The 22,470-nt window shown below is 42.3% G+C and overlaps 2 protein-coding genes across 3 annotated transcripts in view; one reads left to right on the forward strand and one right to left on the reverse strand.

Moving 5' to 3' along the window:
• CMSS1 (cms1 ribosomal small subunit homolog) overlaps positions 1-22,470 on the forward strand; it is a 507,566-nt gene that overhangs the window by 195,272 nt on the left and 289,824 nt on the right. The gene's annotated exons all lie outside the window — the stretch shown is intronic.
• The window catches only part of FILIP1L (filamin A interacting protein 1 like), a 440,288-nt gene that overhangs the window by 180,866 nt on the left and 236,952 nt on the right, over positions 1-22,470 (reverse strand). Inside the window, exon 4 of the mRNA XM_073616962.1 lies at positions 1,832-2,010. Within this exon, the coding sequence (XP_073473063.1) occupies positions 1,832-2,010 (179 nt within the window). The remainder of the gene's footprint in view (positions 1-1,831; positions 2,011-22,470) is intronic.

Below are 22,470 nucleotides of genomic sequence, written 5' to 3' on the forward strand. Positions count from 1 at the left end.
GCACAATCATTTTTAGTACACAAAACTTAAGATGGAAAAATCCTCTTCTGGGTCTAGCCTGTTCACTTGTTAGTTGCATAATCAGGATCTTCAGTAAAAGGCCAACTGAATAGCAAACAAATATATAGTCTCCAGAGTAGGTGTGAAAAGTTCTGAAAATCATCGCAACAAGCATCTGATATTTCACATGTCATATGTTATATACACACCTCATAGATGGATCATTTACACTGTTTGAGTTTTGTTTTTCTTTTATTGTTAAAATTCTGTATATGTAAAGTCTAAACTTCATTTTGGATAGAGTGGGATGGGTTAGAACATCTGTCAAGTTTTTATTGCTGTCTGTGTTCCTCTGCGTAGAATCACCCATTATATTTGTCTTGCTGGCCACTATCACTATGATAGAAAGTGACAGTAAATCCAAAATTTTAGACTAGTCTTCAGAACAAGAAGTGAGAATAAAACTTCTAATGGGGCCGCTAAGGGAGCTTCTCGTGACGGCTAAAGGAGGAATCCCCCTCATGTTGGGGAGATTTCCTTTCACTTCCTGTTTTATCTCCTGGGCAGGAAGTAAAAGAAAAATCTCCCCAGCATGACACAACCCAAAAAAAAAAAAAAATAATAATAAAAACAGGATGAGTTGAACTCACAAATTGATGAGTTCGAAGAATGTATTGGTTATACTTATGCAGCATACACACGGGCGGACTTTTCGACAGGACTGGTCCGACGGACTTTCGGCCTACACACGATCACACCAAAGTCTGACGGATTCGTACGTGATGATGTAAGACCGGACTAAAATAAGGAAGTTGATAGCCAGTAGCCAATAGCTGCCCTAGCGTCGTTTTTTACCGTTTTTACGGTTTTTACAGACGAGCTGACTTTTCGACCGGACTCGAGTCTGTCGCAAAGATTTGAAACATGTTCCAAATCTAAAGTCCTTCAGATTTTTGACCGAAAAAGTCTGCTGCAGGTCCGATGAAGCCCACACACGGTCGAATTGTCCATCAGGCTCAGTCCGTCGGACCAGTCCTGTCGAAAAGTCCGCTCGTGTGTATGCGGCATTAGATTTCATTTTTTTATATATATTTCTTGGTGGAAAAACTGTTTAGTGGATGTCAGAGAGTTTTATCATGTTCTAGCTTTGTATAGTTTTCTATGACACTAATGCCCTGTACAAAGGATCGGACTTTCCGACAACAAAACCGCAGAATTTTGTTCGAAGGTTGTTGGCTCCAACTTGTCTTGCATACACACGGTCACACAAATGTTGGCCAACAATTACGAACGTAGTGACGTACTAGACGTACTACGTGGTTTTTCAGCTCTTTAGCGCCACCCTTTGGGCTCCTTCTGCTAATTTCGTGTTAGAAGTTTGGTGAGTGTTGATTTTCTTTTTGCGTTTTTCATTTAGCACTATTATTATTTTTATTATTATTCTTGATATCACTTGGAAAAAAAAGCCTTTGAAAATTAGTTTGCAATAACTCCATCAGTATCACCAGCAAAGCAGCTTCATTATTATCCCATTAAAGAAGAAGAGAATTGTGTGCTGCATTTGGAGACTTCATAATTTGCCAAGTTACGAATGTTAATTGTCCATTACGAACGCTAGTTTATAAGACCGGCCGCTTCTGCTTCTGAGCATGCGTGAACTTTTGTGCAACGGACTTGTGTACACCCGATCGGAAAGTCTGACAACAAAGTTTTGTTGGCGGAAAATTTGAGAACCTGCTAGCCAACATTTATTTGGAAATGATTGGAAGGATGTAACCTATATTGGATACATTGCTCCATTGCTTCATTGAATCAAGAACTGAAGTCCTACCTTTCTCGGTCTTGCTCCAGTAGGTTGGTGAATTCATCACTCTTCTCCATGTATTCTGTGTGTTTCCTCTTCTCATCCTCCAGTTCGTACAGAGTTTCTCTTTGGGATTTTTCCGCCAAGAGCAGCTGCTCGAGCATTCTTTTATGAGTTTCCTTCTGTTTTTCCACAACTTTATCCAGCTGTAACATAAAAGGAAAATGTGCAAGTTCTGTAAGGTATGAGTGCTGTTGGTTGTCTTTTTTTTTTTTTTAGCATGTAATATTGTGTCTGTAGAGTGATGTTCTGTGGGGACTATAAATGTTCCTCGTTAGTTGGCACTGCATACCACTAGTGCAGGGAGTTGGTTTCACTGGACTCATGGCGTTGGTGCCACATAAGCATTTTGTTGTATGGGGGCATGAAACAGATACAAGGTTCATAGAATGGAGTCATTTCAGACAAAGTTCATAGAGCCTAGTCATTTCAGTCAGGCACACAAATTCACATGTAAAAAAAAGATTGCTTTTAACATACAGTACATACGCATACTTTGATCAAGATGCAAACGAAAGTGCTTATTAAAATGGACACATTTCTCTCGGCTTCTTATAGTGCATAAAGATTCTATTAAGGAGATTTCCCCATAGTAGATTTGTGGTCCTTTATTCAAATTTTAACACAGAACTTTGTCAACAGACCTATTTGGATAAATATCAAAGACTAAAGTCTAAAGCAAGCTAAAATCTTTTTTTTTTTTTAATAGTTAGGGAAGGGTTACAATTTATCTTGGGGTTTTTTTCTCTCGTCTATATCTCCATCTTCAAGATATCTCATGTACTTCCAGTCTCCAGAGACACAACAGGAAGTAAGGGGGCATCTCAAAATAAACAGAAATCCTACCATTGACAATTGTCGTATAACAAATGTCCCCATTGGAATTTATTCCCTCTACTCCTGTTGCAGTGACAACTGTACAATTGTCAGTATCCCCTCACTTTCTCCTCATGAGACAGTGGTCATAGCATAAAAGTAGGTTAGATCTGTCAAGTGGGGACATGGCAACAAAAATCTGACAAAGGGAAGAATTACCCTTCCCCAATTAGAAAAATAAGTTCTGCTTAAAAATGTTGAAATAGCTTTCTGTACTATTCTGTACTACTGGTCCAGTTTTGCTGTAGTCTGGCTGCATGTGTGAAGGCCTGGGAACTTGGTCGTGTGATTTCTACAGAAAGGAATGGTCAACTAATTAAGTGTTTAGACTATCATATATGGGGCCCTCTTTGAAGTGATTTTGTAGCAGCATCTTGTCCAGAAAAGGATAGCATTCATCTCTTCTATTTCTATTTAGTTATTACTCTACTTATTAATGACATCAGGACTGTTGACATATCTTGAACAACATTTGAGCAGAGGTCTGCTATTAAGCGACTTGGTCTTCTTGCATAAAAAATTCAGCTAACAGCTGTAGAAGAAGATATAGACACAGTGGCTGGTGAGAACACCACCGTATGCATTGGAGGACCTGGCATTTACCACATCCGGAAGTGCTGGATACCAGTGGCAGCTATAGCTTTCAAAGAGAATGAAGGTTGAACTTCCTTCCACTTGACAGGCATTTATCAGTAATCTCTTACACCTGTATGAGCAGCTGTAATGGAAGCAACCATTCCCTAACTAATGGCGTGCAAATGTTTTGGGCCAATGAATCCTTAGACCTAGTACATAGCCCATTTGGGTGGGAATGGTTGCTACCAACATATAGTCTGCTCACATAGGTATTTTGTCTCATGACAGATACTCTTTAAATTCCACAATGTTCCAAAGGATAGACAAGCTAAGTAGCAAATATTCTCTGCTTTTGTGTTTGATGGTGATCCAGGAAATCATTAAGAAGTCATTTGGCTCACAATTAGTCACAGTTGACTTGTTCTTTCTCAAGCATAGTTGGATTTAATGGCCGTGTTAATTTGTGCCAGCCACAGTTTATGTGGGAATACCAGTCTTTAACACCCTTTAGCTCTCTGAAAAACTTTAAAGCTAATAAGGTGGTTGTGTGAACGGTCAGACAAGAAATTACTTGGGTGACATGAAGCTATTTCTGGAATACTCTGTGTGCCACGGAAGTTGCAATAAATTCAGTGCATATGTTCTTTGAGCAGATGGGCATCATAAAATGTCATCTTTTAGCCTGTGTGTTTTAAAATAGTGGTGATCCTCCGAACACATACTGTATGTAATCCTTACACTGGAATATGCACCAAGTTCATTAAAACATAACAAAATCAATATTTTCATGCATGCTTAAGTATATACTTATTCATATTTTGTATCTAAAAGTCAGTGGACTTTGTTCTAATGCATGTACCTCAGAATTATCACACTCCTAGCTCCGGATCATGTATATGCAAATTGGATGCATTTTGAATTGCATCTGATTTGCATGACATGTGAACGAAAAGGCTTTTCAATAGAGCCGGTTCACATATGTGCAGGCCGGCCGCAGTGCAATTTCAAGTAGAGTCCGGTACGATTTTCAGCCCGGTTCAGGTGCGATTTCCACTTTCATGCACTTTAACAGTTCACACCTGAATCGCTCCGCTGGATGACATCTCACCGGACAGGGCATATTGATCCTACCTTGTACAATGGTCTTCTATGCAATGACATTGTATCTAATCTTTTTCTGTATGCAAGCTTGCATACACTTCATACATAAGGAATTACCAAAAAAGTCAACTGACAAAAAACATTTTGATGGTTTTATACTGGTTATAACTTTGAGATTGTTTGAGAGATCTGTTTGGGTGGAGGCATAATAACATTTCTTGACAAAAAAATACACATTCATGAGAAATGAAGACCTGCAGAGGTTGAAGCAAATCTGTGCTTTGCCATTCAGGGCAAAGTATAAGATATCCGATTTGGTTAATAGAACCCCCTTCCCTTGCTGTTACTCTGACATCCTGTATGCCTGCTGGCGCCCTACTGGATTTCTGGTACTTTTCAGGTATAGGGAGCATGCAATCACCCCCCCCCCCGGTGGGTGCATGTAAGTCCAATTGCCAAACTCACATGAGGTTGGATATTTTATACTGTGTAAGTTGTTTGGATCCTGACCAACCTGAAATGTGCAAATAGCCCTTGGCTGACTTTGGCAGGCAAAAAATGATGGTGGAAGTTAAAGTGGAAGTAAACCCTCCTATCCTTTACAATCATGGAAGTTCCTATCTTAACCTGTGTTTGATTTACATTGTTCATGATGATGCACATGTGATTAGTTATGACACCAGCCAGTTGATGGCTTGACAATATGGCTGAGAGCACAAATTACTGTGACAGCATGCCTTGAATGTAACTGTTTTGGGAAACAATTAAAACAAGGGGTTCATTTGCGCTTTAAGTATGAGCAGACATTCAATTAGAATATGAAGGTATTTATTTCTAACAGGTAATGGTTCACTTAAAGCTAAATTTCAGGATTCATACACAGCTGAAACACATATTTGGCAGCTGCCTTATCTGCCAATGGGTTTGTATGCTGTCCATCCAGTCCTGAGATTTTTCACTGGTCTGCCACACAGCACAGTTCTGCCTGGCAAGGGAGGGAACCCAGTACTTGTCTGCTGTATTACTTTCACTTACTGGTCTTCTCCCTATGACATGACTGGACATTGAAGGGAGAAGCAACACCTGATGCTCTCTTTTCTCTCCTCCATTAGGCATGCTGCCTTATACTGCAAGTTGATTGGTTCCTTGTGCTGCTTACCCCTCTCCATCTCTGAGCTCTGCTATTTAGGGACTGCTTGAGGCTGATACAAAGTCCAATTAAAGCACTTATTCTGCTTGAATTTAAATTAGTACATTTGTAGATGTATTAAAGCGATTGTAAAGTAAAAATTTTTCTCTATAAAAATAACAAACATGTTATACTTATACTGGCTGGAGCTTCTGGCCCCTCCCTCCTGTTGAGTGCCCCCACAACAAGCAGCTTGCTAAGGGGGCACTCGAGCCAAACTGCAGCCCCATGTATCCATTCAGACATGGAGCTGCGGTTCGGCCCCATCCCCTCTCTCTCCTGATTGGCTAACTGAGTTTGATTGTTTCAGCCACTCAGGAAGCAGGAAGGAGAGCCCGGATGGGCAGGGCACTCGTAGACATCGCTGGATGGAGATGGGGCTCAGGTAAGTATTGGGGGGGGGGGGGGGTGGCTGCTGCACACAGAAGGCTTTTTATCTTAATGCATATAATGCATTAAGATTAAAAAAAAAACTTCTCCTTTTACAATCACTTTAACAATTACAGAACTGCAATAATTTGTCCTTTATGTCTACTTGAGCTTGAGTTGAGCTTTAAAGGGGTTGTAAAGGTAAAAATGTTTTCACCTTAATGCATTCTATGCATTAAGGTGAAAAAACTACTGATAATACCGCCGCCCCCAGCCCCCCCGTTTTACTTACCTGACCCCTCGAAAGTCGGCTGCTCGTTCCCGACATCCATTCCGCTGCTCAGCCTGGGCGCTGATTGGCTACAGTGGATGGATTGGAAGCAGCGCAGCCATTGGCTCGCGCTGCTGTCAATCACATCCAATGACGCGGCGCGCTGGGGGGCGGGGCCGAGTGATACAGCGAGCGGCTATAGCCGCCGGCTGTATCACGGGAGCGCGCCCGCAACAACTAACCACCATGCGAGGGAGCTCGCATTGAGGTGGTTAGTTCTTGCGGGGAGGAGCTGAAACAGCCGCCGAGGGACCCCAGAAAAGCAGGTTCGGGGCCACTCTGTGCAGAACGAGCTGCACAGTGAAGGTAAAGTATAACATGTTTGTTATTTTTAAAAAATAAAAAAATTACCTTTACAACCCCTTTAACTATATAATGAAAAAAATCACTTTATGCTAGGTTCACACCTGTGCAGGTGGTACCGCTGTGAACCTGCACAAATTCCAATTACAACCACCCACACAGTGAAACGCAGGACCTACACGTGGGTGCCATTAATCCTAATGGCACACCACCCGCCTTGGGTACCACAAGTACTACTCACAGTTTCTGTGCAGGCTGTGATTTCCAAAGTAGTGCAGGGACTTTTCTCCTGCGTTCCACGGGGCACAGCAGCCAATTCACATGAATAGGTTGTCATGCCTGAGCAAATGCGGACCACATGGCCTGCACAATTGTGATCCTAGCCTTAGTGATATTTTTGTGATCTGGTGGGATCTGTTGACACTTTAACATCATTCTGTTTATATGGGAAAAGTGGTAATGAGTCTGTTATATCTGTTGGGGAATGCCTTTCCTTCAGCACTGGTTGATTACAGTTTTGCCTGACCCCCTGAGCAGGTAAACTGTGTTACCTGTGTACATGTCAAGAATGATCTCCTGTTAAAACAATAATTCCACTACCCTTTCACTCCCCACCCCCCTTAAAGAGGAACTTTACTTCCCCTCCTACACCCCCCCCTTTCCTTTTTGATTGGTTATCCACAAAACACATACTAACATCCCAAGCGAATCCAGTGACATTCTGTAGGGATTCACCACTCCACTGCTGTTTGCCCGGTCCTTGCGCCGCCATTTCTACTCTGATGTCATTGGCTGCCAGCTGTCTCTGCTGGTTGTATGCAGCTGTCCCCCAGGTGACAGGCATGCACCACAATGCATAGTTGGGGAGCCATCTACAAGAACCATGAAGAGGCATCTGGGCCACTGATAATGGGCTGCGCTGCATGCACTGTAGAGTACCACAAAGTCTCCTGGGATGCGTGGTGTGTGTATCCCAGTAGGCTGCGGACAATTGAATATATCATTTTGCCTAGGCCAGTGATGGCGAACCTTGGCACCCCAGATGTTTTGGAAATATATTTTGCATGATGCTCATGCACTGCAGTATAGTTGAACATCATGGGAAATGTAGTTCCAAAACATCTGGGGTGCCAAGGTTCGCCATCACTGGCCTAGGCAAGAATGCAGGAAGTTCAGTGATGTGTTCTCCAAAAAAAGATATAAAAAAATGCCCATTTGTAAGAGAGGAGGGGGTAGTAGTGGAATGAGAGTGGGTGGGAATGCTTTAAAGTATAACTAATAGCAAAACAGTTTTTTTTAGTTTTGGATAGAGTGGAGAGGGATTAGAACCCCTGCCAGTTTTTATTGCTGTCTGTGTCCCCATTAGGGAGGTCCCCCCTCTCTATATGTCCTGTTTACCATCATCATTGAAAGTGAAAGTTAAAGAAAAAATCCCGCATTTTGGATTGTCCCCATAAAAGTAATGGAGGGAAAATCTTCCAATGGGGACACTAGTTCTGGTGACCTGGGGGTCCCCAAGGAATTCCCCTAAGTTGCAGGGATTTCCTGTTTGGCTATGGGACAGGAAATTAAGGGAAATCCCCACAATGGGACACAGAATGTGAAAAAAATTCTGACAGAGGTTATAACCCTCCAAAAAAAAATGTTTTGCCTATAGTTCCACTTTAAGCTGATTCCTAGATTGAAAAATAAACTCCTGTCACACTTCTTTTGCAAGTTACATATAGGGTAGGATTTTTTTTTTTTGGCCAGTGGGTGTCATTCATTTTCAGTTTTGACTAAAGTATACAGTGCTGAGCATAAATGAGTACACCCCTTTTGAAACGTAAAATTTTAATCAACATCTCAATGAACACAAGAACAATTTCCAAAAAAACTAAGTTTCATAGAACATTTGTTTAGCTCCATTACAGGAAAGTAAGGTTAATAATATAACTTAGATTACAAAATCTTCAGTTTTGCTCAAATTAGTTGATGCAAAAATGAATACACTCCACAACAAAAACTACTACGTCTAGTATTTTGTATGACCTCCATGATTTGTAAGGACAGCACCAAGTCTTCAAGGCATGAAAGAACAAGCTTGCGACATATTGCAACATCTATCTTTTATCATTTTTCAAGAACGACCTCTTTTAGAGCCTGGATGCTGGATAGAGAATGATGCTCAACTTGTCTATTCAGAATTCCCCATAGGTGTTCGATTGGGTTCAGATCAGGAGACCTACTTGGCCAGTGAATCACTTTCACCCTTTTCTTCTTCAGAAATGCAACAGTGGCCTTAGATGTGTGTTTTGGATCATTGTCATTTTGGAAAAGTGCGCGACAACCAAGGGCACAGAGTGGTGGTAGCATCTTCTCTTTCAATATAGAGCAGTACATCTGTGAATTCATGATACCATCAATGAAATGCAGCCCTCCGACACCAGCAGCACTCATGCAGCCCTACAGAAGGACACTGCCACCACCATATTTCACTGTAGGCACCATCCATTTTTCTTTCACTTCTCACCTTTGCAACACCATACAGTTTTGAAGTCATCAGTTCAAAAAACATTTATCTTGGTCTTATCACTCCAGAGTACAGAGTCCCAGTAGTCTTCTTCTTTTCCAGCATGAGCCCTGGCAATTCTAGGCAGACTTTTTTGTGCATGGGCTTTTGGAGAGGCTTCCTTCGTGGATGACACCAATGCATGCCATTCCTCTGCAGTGTATGCCATATTGTGTCACGGGAAAAAAACACCCCAGTTTGGCTTTCTACTTCTTTAGCTAACTGCAGTGAACTTGCATGGCGATTTTCTTTAACCCTTCTCATCAGAAGACGTTCCTGTCGAAATGTTAACTTCCGTCGGTGACTTGGACGTCTCTTTGAGATGGTTGCAGTCATTGTTAAATTTTGGTATCACTTTTGCTACAGTATTCTGACTTATAAGTAAAGCTTTGCTGATCTTCTTGTAGCCTTCAACCTTTTTTGTGTAAAGAAATTGTTTCCTTTTTCAGGCCTTGTGACATTTCTCTTCCATTTGGTGCCATTGCTGACAGCATGAAATGGGAAGGGGGTTTCTTTTTTAAGTAACGCCCTTTTATAGTCCACTGTCTGCTGGACACCTGTTTATGAATAAATAGACTCACCTGTAGTTGAAGTCTTGTTAATTAGGATTTTGTTGTCCAAAATTTAGCTTTGCCCTTAAGTTTTTCATGGGGGTGTATTCATTTTTGCAACATGGTCTTGATTTAATTTGTAAGGAAAAATACTTTTTGTGTGTGCAAATTAACAAATCTTCGTTGTAATCAATGGCCCGCATTTGTGGGAAAATTTTGTAGTATTATGTCTCATAGAAAATGTGGATTCTGAAAAGAAAGTAAAGGTTTTCTGACAAATCTGTTGGGGTGTACTCATTTATGCTGAGCCCTGTACCTTTACGAAGCCCTGTTTTTGTTTATGACTGTTCTGTGAGCTCACAATACTGCTCTGAGCCCAACTGTAGATTATCACAATATTTAGTTAACCAAAAAGAGCACCATTTACGTAATACTTGATGTATTTTAGGCTTGTAGGACCACAACTCTTCTAAAAACATATCTCCATCTACACATAACTTTTATTTAAAAGAGCATATTGTTTATCTTTTTTGTAAGTTCTTTGGCTGGTCTTCACCAGAAACGTGGATGATTAATACGCAGCTGCCTGTGTATACAGCCATCGGTCTGGCGTTCTTCTCTTACTAACCATATTGTATTTCTGTGTATATAAAGTAAACGCTTTGACAAGGCAGAGTTTAAACATTTACCAAATAGATCGTCTTACATTAATATCCGAGTTTGTGAAGATAATGTGTCAATGTAAAGTAATCATGTTATTGTAGTATTCGTGTTTAATTAAGTTTTGGTTGTAACCATTTACATTCTTTTTCTTCTACTGTAATGACCAATTATGTAGCAGACATGTTACATTTCCTGTAGGTTTTGTTACATTCATATACTGTGTTTGAAAGGTTATATGTGACATAGTGTGCTTTGCGTGCAGTGGGCAGATCCACAGAGCTTTTACAGCAGGGGTAAAACAATTTCCATAACTTAAAAAGACGCAAAAGGAAAAAAAAGTTCTCAAATCACACTACCTCCTGTCTATCTGTATAATGTTCATTTTTTCTCTAATTGATAGTGTGCCCCTTCTAATATGACAACCCCTGAAGATCGGGACTTTTTTGTTCTGTTGTCGTTTATGTTCTCTCTAAAAACCTGTCCCACCCAACACCAGTACATCTAACATGACAATACTAGTCCTGATAAGAGATTGATAGGCCATGTACTCACTGCCAGACTGATCTGAAATGTTATCTAGTGTACAAAAGTTGACGGTTATATAAATGATTAAAGGTAATTACACCACATTTTAAAGAAGAATTATCAATAGACGTTGAAAATGCTTGTTGGATCCCACATAGCAGCCAGTGCACATATCATTTGATCCCCTTCAGATTCATGCAGTTGTTTGCAAATAAAATTATATTTCTTTTCTGTTTGTGTTATGCAGTAGCTTCACCCCAGACTGAAGCCCAATTTGTGGGCATTCCTAAGGGGGAGCTACAGCCAGCACTAAAGATGCCTCCTCTTCCTAATTCTAAGATCTGCAGCTCTGCAATCTAATATTCTCAGCACTGTGCCTCTTCTGCACTTCCCTCTGCCATCTTTAATCTTCCTTGTACACAGAAGAAAGACTGAGCTCACACCCAGCTGGGGAGAGAGACTAGAGTACTAGTTTGTATTGTTGCGAATCATGGCACTGGAGATCATTCTCAAGGATCAACGCCTAAAACAGCATAAGTCAGCTACTACTCTTATCTCTTACGTCAGAATAGAAGGCAGGTGGGTCCAGGCTCAGTTGTCTGAGCAAGACTAGAGTAGCGGCTGGCATGTGTTGAAGTGAACTTATGTTTTTGTGAATGATGGTACTTGTCTCCAATGTGTCATCATTCACAACATCACAAGAAGCCAGCTAGTACTCCTTCCCCAGAATACCTGGTTGGTGGGTCTCTTTCTTATAAAGTACCTTGGGGCCCTGTAGAATGAATGACTTTTGCTCACCTCTCACATGCTCCTGAATCCTGTCACAGCAGTCCTGCGGAGCAGAGCTTGTGCAGGCTCTTCTCAATGTGCACTGTCTGTCACCTGCTCTCCTCTGTGTGCCTGTCAGTGTGGTTGCGGATGTGGCAACCACGCTAACTCAGCAATCATTGCATCATTCTAAACAGGACCAAGTGCTATATGCCCTGCACCCCCTGGAGGACTCAACAAGCATTTCCAACTTCTGATGATACTACTTCTTTAAAGCTGAACTCTGGGCTAAATAGACATTGTTTAAATATCAGAGGCATTTGAATTCTTACTTAAAGTGTTACTAAACCCAGGATCCCGCATTCAATATATCTGGTCTCCCACAACACACAAAACATGGAAATGGAATTATTTTAGTAAATATAAACTGCTAAATACCTTTTCTCGCCAGCAGTATATAGCAGTCTTGTGACTTCTATCAGTGTCGGGTTAAAGCTTGTAGGAGGGGTTTTCATACTGCACTGGCTGCCCTATCAGGATGCAGGTCCCCTGACCCTCTGTCTGAACAGTGCTGATTTGCCCTGTGCTGATCACATGCACTCTCCCAAGAAAAAAAAACTCTCTAGCAATACACCAAACTGAGCACGTGCAGCCTGACTCCAGTAAATCTGTTTTATCCTGACATGTTATGGGAACAATGCAAGAAGAGGAGGATCTGTGCATAAAGGATTAAACTGTCTTTTTACACAATGCAGGGGAATTAACCCTTAGGTTCCACAGTGAGTGTAACAAGCATGCTTTACTGCATATACAAACTGATTTTACTGTTGTGGGTTTAGTAACACTTTAAATCTTACTTGTTTGTGTATTTCTTCCTGATCTGTACACTAATCTGACATGAAATAACCTCTGCACTTTGCCTGTGTGCAGGAGCTACCTGTAATAAATCACTGTTGCTATCTCTCCAGAGTAACTGGGTTCCCACGCCCCCTCTCTTATTGTTTTTTGGTGGCAGCTTCTAAGTGGGTAGACCTGCCGGATCTCACCCATAGCTCTACTCTCTACACAGTGATGATATCACTGCTACTTGTGTAAGGTAGTATTTCTCTCTGCAACCACTGTAGCTGCAAGCACTTTGGAGAAATTCATCCTCATTATTCAATGCATTAACACCCAGGTCCTACAAGTCATTGTCTCAGCAGATCAGCTCATCCTGCTAACCCCTTCCAGACTCCTACTCTGTTTACACTGGAGATCAGAAAGCGTGATCTCTGCTGGAAAGGGGGAGCTAAGCTGCCAACAGAAAGTGCTATAAACTGAGCATTAATTACTCCACAGTGCTAAAGAGTTCAGTAAAGGCTTGTTTTAAATGTCATTTACTGTATTGTAAGTATGTTGAGGTAATAATTTTTGTTGTAGTTTTGAATAGAGTAAGCACAGTTAAAATCCAACAGTTTTTCTTTTTTGTTTTCTCACCATCTGTGTTCCATTGGGGAAATTTTCCTTCACTTTCTGTGCCATAGCCACAACAAAGAGCGAGAGGAAATCTCTCAAAAGAAAGTGAAATCCCTTTTAACAAATTGTTGATACAACAGAAAATTCATCCTTTTACGCCTGTTCTGGTGGCACCTGAAAAGTTTGGATCTTCCCTCTCTTGTTCTGTGATGGTGTTACTATTTATCCTAGGACAAATAAGGTGAATCTCCCCAGCAAAGACAAACACAAACTTCACAGACTTGCTAATCCTTCCTTACTTTGTCTGAAAAGGCTAAATGGCTTTATGTACACTTTAGTTGCACTTTAACCACTTGCTTACTGCATATTTACTGCGGCAGGTCTTGCGCAAAATCACGAACCTGCCTGTCATTTCGGGCAATAGCCACTGGGGGGCGTGCGCGCCACCGCTGCCAGAGGCGCGATCGCGCACTGATTGGACACAGGATTTCAATTAGCAGGTCCACTGGCCACCCGCGATCATTTCCGGGAGAGGCAAAAGCAGAAACACCAATCTCTGTCTTCCCCCAGTCAGAGCAACCCCCCCCAGTTAGCAAGCACCCCCTAGGAACACATTTAACCCTTTGATCGTCCCTGATGTTAACCCCTTCCCTGTCAGTGTCATTAGTACAGTAACAGTGCATATTTTTAGCACTGAACACTGTGTCACTGGTCCCCAAAAAAGTGTCAAAGTCTCAGTTAGATGTCTGATTTGTGGCTCTGGATAAGAGTCAACAAAATATATGGTTGAGATTTGCACAATGACTTGTGGGGGAGTAGTGGAGGGGGCTCCAGCAGGCAAAAAGCGACCTTGCTTCAGCAGACATCTGCGACATCTTGGGGTCACGACAGGATAACCGGTTCAAGGCAGTAATATATTGCAGCACTAGATCACTAGTCTCCAACTCCCAGAAGAACAGTGGACTCTTACCAACTGTTTTCAAAGCATTTTTTTCAAACATTTTGCTAAATGATGAAGGTGGTGAAGGCGAGGTGGATGAGGTGGTTACTAAAACTGGCTGAAGGTAAACTTTAAAGTGGAACTTTAGTCAGAAAATTAAGTCCTGCTAGATCACTTCAGGATGGGCCCTTTTGCAGGTATAGCTATGGAAAACATTAAAAATAAGTGTCTATACCGGGGGTAGGCAACCAGGGGACCTCCAGCTGTTGCAGAACTACAAGTCCCATCATGCATCTGGGAGTAATTGTAACTATCAGCCTTGCAATTCCTCATGGGAAATGTAGTTCCACAACAGCTGCATGGCCCCAGGTTGCCTACCCCCAGGTTGCCTACCCCTGGACTCTATACTGTTTAACCACTTGCTTACTGGGCACTTAAACCCCCCACCTGCCCAGACCAATTTTCAGCTTTCAGCGCTGACGCACTTTGAATGACAATTGCGCGGTCATACAACACATAAAACCCAAATTAAATTTTTATCATTTTTTTCACACAAATAGAGCTTTCTTTTGGTGGTATTTAATCGCAGCTCGGATTTTTATTTTTTGCTAAACAAACAAAAAAAGATGGAAAATTTTGAAAAAAAAATCATGTTTCATAGTTTGTTATAAAATTTTGCAAACGGGTAATTTTTCTCCTTCATTGATATGCGCTGATGAGGCGGCACTGGTGGGCACTGATAGGCTGCACTGATGGGCACGGATAGGCACAGTTAAGGTGGCACTGATAGGCACAGTTAAGGCGGCACTGATAGGTACAGTTAAGGCGGCACTGATAGGCACACATAAGGCGGCACTGATGGGGACAGATAAGGCGGTACTGATGGGCACAGATAAGGCGGCACTGATGGGTGGCACGGATAGGTGGCACTGATGGGCACTGATAGGTAGCACTGATGGGTGGCACTGATGGGCACTTATGGGCACTGGTAGGTGACACTGATGGGCACTGATAGGTGGCCCTGATGTGCAGCACTGTTGTTGTGGCACTGATTGTGGGCGCTGATGGGTGGCACTGTGGGCGCTGATAGGTGGCGCTGTTGGAACTGATGGGTGACGCTGGTGGGCACTGGTAGGCGGCACTGCTGCCTATTGCTAGGTGTCACTGGCAGGGGGCACAGATGATCTCCGTGATCGGGACTGATGTCCCTCTCACGGCCGCCGGTGATCGGCTTTTTTTTTTCTCCTCACGCTGTCAGCGCGAGGAGAAAAAATAGCCGATTACCGGCTCTGTTTACATCACATGATCAGCTGTCATTGGTTGACAGCTGATCATGTGGTAAGGGGTCGGGACCGACTCCTTACTCTGATCTGTGATCAGGCGAGTCTCATAGACTTGCTGATCACCGAGCGCGCCGCGTGCGCCCTGCAGGGGGGCGCTCAGGCCGCTCGTGCACGGGGCGACGTCAATAGACATCATCCCGGCAATGTAGGTCCGGCAATAGCGCGGATCTGAAGAGGTTAAAATACAGTAATTCACTATCTCACCTGCTCTGCACATGCTCAGTTGCGCTCCATTTTTAGGCACTGCCGAGTTTGTAGAGGCCGATCTGCTGACAACCTTAAAGTGGAATGAAACCCTCCTATCCTTTACAGCCAAGGAAAGCTGCTTCTGTTTGATCTGCAACTGCCATGGTGTTGCACATGTGATCAATTAGGTCACCAGCCATTTGATGATTTGACAGTTTGGTTGAGGAAACAAGCAAATGTGACAGTTAGCAATCCCAGCATTCCAGAAATGTGGCTGTTTTTTGAAACCGTTAAATTGATGGATTTGATTCCACTATATGGTTTACCGCTGGAGCTCTGGGCTTCAGCAAAATGGCAGCTGGAGGCAATTTACAGCACACACTAATTTTGGTAGCATAATTATTAATGTGGAATATATGTTCCTTGCTAAAGAACATTCTTTTTTTCATCAGGTTGTTATGAGTAAAGTTCCACTTTAAATTCATCATCTTAAAAATATTTTATTTACCTGTATGGAGCAAGTACATGTATTAATAATATCACAGAGGTTTCCCTTTATCGTTCTGGTTTAAAAACATCTTAAACTGCAAAAGTCCCCCTGACAGTGTTTGTTTGTCTTCTGCTGGACAGTTTGACATTTAAATATGAATAACAATAAAGGTATGTGAAATAAATATGTATTTTATACTTTTATTGTATGTAATAAGCACATACAGACATCAGACTATAATATTTTTTTACAATATTGACAATGAGATGGAAGGCTGATATACCATCATTCGTCGTTCCCTCTGTGCCCACCATAAATCTTATTGGCCACATCGGTCATTTAGGGCTATGCAGTCATGCCGCAGTCATGACTAATCACCAAAACGAGCCACAATACATTTTTATTTAGAAGCAAAGGTAATGAAAAATCAGGACAATATCCTGCTCTGCACCCAGCCAAGAGCTGACATCATGTCCACATGTCAAAATGGATTTCTACCACTTCGGCCTTCAGAGAGACATCTTTGTAAATGGCTAAAATATTAGCCTTTCCAAGTGTACATTTTACATTTTAATTGAAAGCAGATAGAGTTCAACTGGAAAGGCTATGCTGTAACAAAAGTGCAATGTCTGGAATAGGAGTGAGAACATACAAGGTGACTGGCAGTTATTGAAGCCCTAGTTCAAAGAAATATATTATCTTCTATTTTTCATTAGTTTAAATATTATTTCTGCCCTGAAAGCCTAATAACACCATGATTTATGGCAGTTTTGATGAATTAAGGCTACGATAGCATGACGTTTCAAAGCATTTTTTTTGTAGGAGCGGTAAAGCAGCTAAAATTTCCATTTTGTATTTATTTAGGGGGTAGGGTGTCCCTGGTACTGGTAAAATAAACATGCATGGATTGTATTACTGAAATTAGTCCTTGGGCTACTATCATGTAACGTGTATATGTATGTTTTTCCCCACAATGCACTGCTATTTTGCATGCATGTTAGGCATTTCAAGTTAAAGGCCTTAAAGCAAAACTGCAAGAAAATGACTAAATACACAGTTGAAATACATATTTTTGTACTGTTATACCTGCCAAAGGAATTGTAGTTCTGTACCATCGGACTTGTGATTTACACGTATTTTCTCACACAGCCAGGCAGATTTATTGTCATGGTTTTGCACTTCGGCTTAATGTGTCACCTCTCTGCCTCCAAACTCCTCATTGGACAGTAAATCATAATCATAATCTCTGTTTAATGAGTTCTGAACTGACCAAGAAGGCAGTAAAGCTGACCTAGGCAGAGGTGTATATATCAAGCAAATGACTAGCAGAATTATGGGTTTTGACTATAAAGTGGAACTCCAGACTCTTTAAAGTAGAATCTTTTTTTCTTTGGAATAGTTCACATTGGCGGCAGTGGATTACTCTCCAGAGATTTGCAGGTGTTCAGAAGGTAATACTTCTGCATCTTGAATGCCTGCTTTTTTCTTTTTTCCTCAATTACAAGGGGTATTGTACATTGCAATACCATGCCTCAACCATGTGCCATGTGGTTAGAATGCTCTTACGACACGGTCCCATTTACTTCAATGGGTGTGTTTGCCAAGCAGAATGCCTGCCTATCGCAACATGCTAAATTCAAATTGCATCAGAGGCACAGCAATGTGGAGGTACCTGTGCATCCACCAAGTAAAGTTGTAGGTAGGCTGTCAGGAATGGGGGTAAAAGCTTGGATCAACTGCCTGAACAAGGCCTCTGTTTTGGACAGAGTGAAAAGGGTAACAATTTTTGTCAGGATTTTATTGCTGGCTGTGACCTTTTTCCAGAGTTGTTGTTTTCCTTTCCTGTTGTGCAAGCGACACAAGAGGAAGTGGGCGTAAATTTTCAGAAGAAATCACAATTTTAGCGTTGTCACTGGAATGGGTATCTCCATGTAGAGGAATCCCCTCACCACTGGTTCTGGTGACAGTTGTCAGTGGTGGGATTTTCCCTCACCTTCTGTCTCCTGGACAGCGCATGAGAGGAAAACTCCCCAACGGGAACAAAGACTTCAATTAAAAATACAAACATAAGTACTAGTAGCCAAGGACATTCAGAGGGACATATAGAAGCAAGAAGAACACTGCATATAAAAAAAAAAAAAAAAAAACATTTTTTTTTTATAAACATTCAGGTAAAATCCAGTTGTATAGATCCAATATGATACACATGTAGATTCAACGCGTTTTCAATTGATCTTCCTCAGGAGTATATGTAAATGATCAGCATGGTGAAACCCACAGTTCTCCTAATTAAAAACATAGATTCACTGGAATCCAGTCACTGATTGACTGCTGGAATTTTTGGTGATTTTAATATTTTTTTTTTTAAAAGTTATCTTTATTATAATTTTAAGTGAGAACAAAACAATACAGAGCCTATTGGGCATACCCAGGCTCGTTCACTACAACTACAAAACTAGATGTAAGATGAGAAAAAAAGAAAAAAGAAGAAAAAAAAAAAAAAAAAAAAAAAAAAAAAACAGACATAAACTACCTAAACCATTGTACGCTCGACCACCTGTGTAGAAAATTCAAAGCAATTCTTCAATTCCACATATATCTTACAAAGCTCACTTTAGGTTCTTGTGAAATTAAGTGTACATTATAGATACATAATTGCATCCCCCCCCCTCCCCCTGACTATTGACCGAGCATCTCAGGGGTGTTATGAGATTGGAGATGCCTCTTGGGTCATTCACGGTACTTAGTAGAACGTTACTAATCGTCCATCGAGTCTGCATTAGTGGACAGGGAATCCGTCCAAATATCCCATATTTTGTGGAATTTTTTGGCACATCCACGTGACAGGTAGGTAGCCTTGTATAATGGTAGAGCCGCATTCACTAACCTCTTCCAAAATTGTAATGAGGGTGCGGATGAGGCCTTCCATCTGAGTACTATCGACTTACGGGCATAATAAAGTAGTAATCCTAGCAGGGTTCTAATAGTCCGGCTTGGGGCCAGGGGTTCCACAAGTCCCAGCAGACATACCTCTACAGACAGTGGTACAGGAACAGTGGTGACAGTCAAAATAAAATTGGTTACCTCAACCCAAAAAATTTCGATCTGAGGACAGCTCCAAAATATATGTATGAAATCCGCTGAGGATGAGTTGCATCTCCAGCAGGAGGGAGGAATAGATGGATATATTTTGTGTAGACACACGGGTGTGTAATATATCCTATGTACTATTTTAAACTGCACTAACTTGTCTCTAGCTGATACTAGCTGTGAGAAGGGGCACTCCCACAGTTCCTCCCAATCTTCTGTGTCTAGTGTAGGGAAATCAATCACCCACTTTGCCTTAAGGTTTTCTAATCCCGTGTGTACGTTAGGGAGTAACGCTTTATATATGGTGGATAAGGGCTTAGTTAGAGTTTCGTCCCTGAGCAGAGTTTCCAGATTTGAGGTGTAAAAAGCCACTTGGGCATGCTCAAACTGGGTGTTGAAGGCGTGTCTAAGCTGCAGGAATCTAAACAGGTGAGAGTTGGGTAAATCATATTGTTGTTTCAACCCGTCAAAAGTCTGCATTCGGCCATCCAAACAGATCTGATTTATATATTTGATGCCCTTGCATGCCCATATACTAGGGTCAGGAATGGACCCAAATTCTGACAATTGTGGGTTAAACCAAAGAGGGCTGTGCGGGGATATGTGTCCAGAAGGTATGGGGCGCATGGAATTGGCCACCGACCACGCTCGTATAACCGCCTTCATTGCCGTTGTAAGAGGGAAGGGAGCCCTAGGACCCCGGTAAAGTAAGTTCCGTAGCGCCTCGTATGACCCCAGATGTGCTGCTTCTAGAACCACTGCTGCATTGGACTCATCAGAGACTAGCCAGTTGTGGGCATGTGATAATAGAGCCGCCACAAAATAAGAATGGAGGTCAGGGCAAGCCAGGCCTCCCTCCCCCCAAGGTCTCTGTAGCACCGCCAGCCTAAATCTCGGCTGACCGGCTCCCCAGAGAAAAGATGATAGAATGGTATTTATCAGGCAAAAAACTTTTTTTGGAATCCAGATAGGGGCGTGTCTAAGAACATAGAGAAAAGCGGGCAGTAGTTTCATCTTGAATAAATTAATCCTCCCAACTAGAGAGAGGGGGAGATGTGCCCAAGCCTTCAGTCTTGTCCTCATCATTTGTATCAGTGGTTCAAAGTTAAGGGTATAATAATCAGAGGTAGATGTGGAAATGTGGATGCCTAGATATTTAATTTTGTCTGTCCATAATAAGGGAAGGTTGGGATCTGCTATGTCCTTTGCGGCTATATCTATCGGTAAGATTTGGGATTTTTCCCAGTTCACTTTGAGTCCCGAGCAACTATTGAAATTTGAAAGAATGGTCAGCGTTTCATGGAGGGATTGAGCAGGGTCATTCAAAAAAAGAATGAGATCATCTGCGTATAAAGCCACTTTCTCATGTATGGATCCCACCTGTATGCCCCTAACCCCCTCTGCCTGTCTTAAGGCCGAAGCAAGTGGTTCCATCACCAAGGCAAACAAAGCCGGTGACAGCGGACAACCTTGTCTCGTACCTCTTTCCACCGAAAAAGGTGCCGACAGAGCACCATTAAGTTTTATCTGCGCTGTTGGGTCCTTATACAAAATATCAATCCACCTACGGAATTCTTCTCCAAAACCCATAACCTCAAGAACCGAAGACATATAAGGCCATGCCACCGAATCAAATGCCTTTTCAATATCTAGCGCAACCAATACCCTCGTGGAGGACTCAGTGGGAGGCAGCTGAAGATGTGTAAACACTCTACGTAGATTTATATCTGTTGATTTCCCTGGCATGAAACCAGTCTGGTCTATATTAATTAGGGATGGTAGAATCGTCCGCAGTCTGGTCGCTAGTATTTTTGTCAAGATCTTGAGGTCATAGTTTAGCAAGGAGATCGGCCTATAGGAAGGACAGAGGGATATGTCTTTGCCGGGCTTAGGAATGAGGACTATGTGTGCCTGGTACATAGAAGGGGGCAAGGACATCTGCCTTTTACTTTCAGAGAAGACCTTCAACAGTTTTGGTGCAACTAAAGAGGCATACATTCTGTACCATTCACCCGGCAGGCCATCTGGTCCCGGTGTTTTTCCACTGGGGAACGAACAAATCGCTGCCTCTATCTCCTCAGTGGTAAAATCCTTATCTAAAAATTCAAGATCCTCCTGTGAAAGAGTGGGTAGGTGCAGGGAATGTAAAAACTCCCTACGCCGTTCCTCAGGCCAGCCAGGGACTGCTTCATATAATTTTTCATAAAAGGATCTGAATTCATCCAAAATTTGCTCAGGAGTAGAAAGCACCTGACCATCCGAACCACGTATTTCTGACACCACTGTCTGCATTTTAGAGTCCGCAACTAAATTTGCTAGAAGTTTGCTGTTCTTGTCTCCGGACTCAAAGATCTTCCCCGCCAGAGATTTTAAATCCAGATGCGTGGCCGATGCAAGATGTAGAGACAATGCTCTTCTTGCCTCAGCTAGCTGGCTGAAGTGATCCCGAGTCGGGGAACCAGAAAAAGCCTCCGCTGCCTTAGCCTCTCCCTCCTCAAGGGCCTGGACCTGATAGGACATCTCAGAACGAACCGTCTTGATAGCTGAAATATATTCACCCCTGGTGTTGGCCTTAAAGGCGTCCCAGACTACCTGTGCTGAGGTTGAGTTCTCATTGATCTCCCAATATTGTTGTAGTTTAGGAGAGACTTCCTCCTCCACCCTCGTGTCCTGTAACCATTTTGGTGCTAAACGCCAACAGTCTCGACTCCTGGTGTCAGACAACCCCAAGGTGACCTCTAAGGGCGCATGATCAGAGAGGCCCGCAGGTAAGTACGAGACCCCCCTCACCGCCGCCAGGGCACAGGTGTTGCCAAAGACCAGGTCGATCCTGGAGCCTGATTTATGAGTGGTGGAGTGAAAGGAGTAAACCCTAGTGGTTTGGTGCTTCCATCTCCAGATCTCAGTGTAATTAAGTGCTTGTGCCCATTGAAGTAGGTCCGGTGAAAACACCCTATTTGGATTGGACGAGTCCAGAGATGGGTCCAGAATAGAATTAAAGTCTCCAGCTATGTAAAGTCTGGAGAACTGTAATGTAGCTAAATGTTCATATATTTTGTAGAGGACCTGTTGGTTGAAAGGAGGGGGAATGTATACATTTACTAAAGCATAGACCACTGCTCTGATCTCCAGTAAGAGGATTATGAATCGGCCTTCCTGATCAGTTTGAAGATGTAGGACCTTATATGCAAGGGATTTGTTTAATAAGATGGCCACTCCTCTGGCGTAACTGGAGTACGTTGCATGAAATGCTTGCCGTACCCAGGGTCTACGTAGTGCTAGGATCTTATTCCCCAGGA

This window comes from Aquarana catesbeiana, linkage group LG02 (assembly GCF_042186555.1).
Source record: "Aquarana catesbeiana isolate 2022-GZ linkage group LG02, ASM4218655v1, whole genome shotgun sequence".
In the NCBI taxonomy this organism is placed as follows: Eukaryota; Metazoa; Chordata; class Amphibia; order Anura; family Ranidae; genus Aquarana; species Aquarana catesbeiana.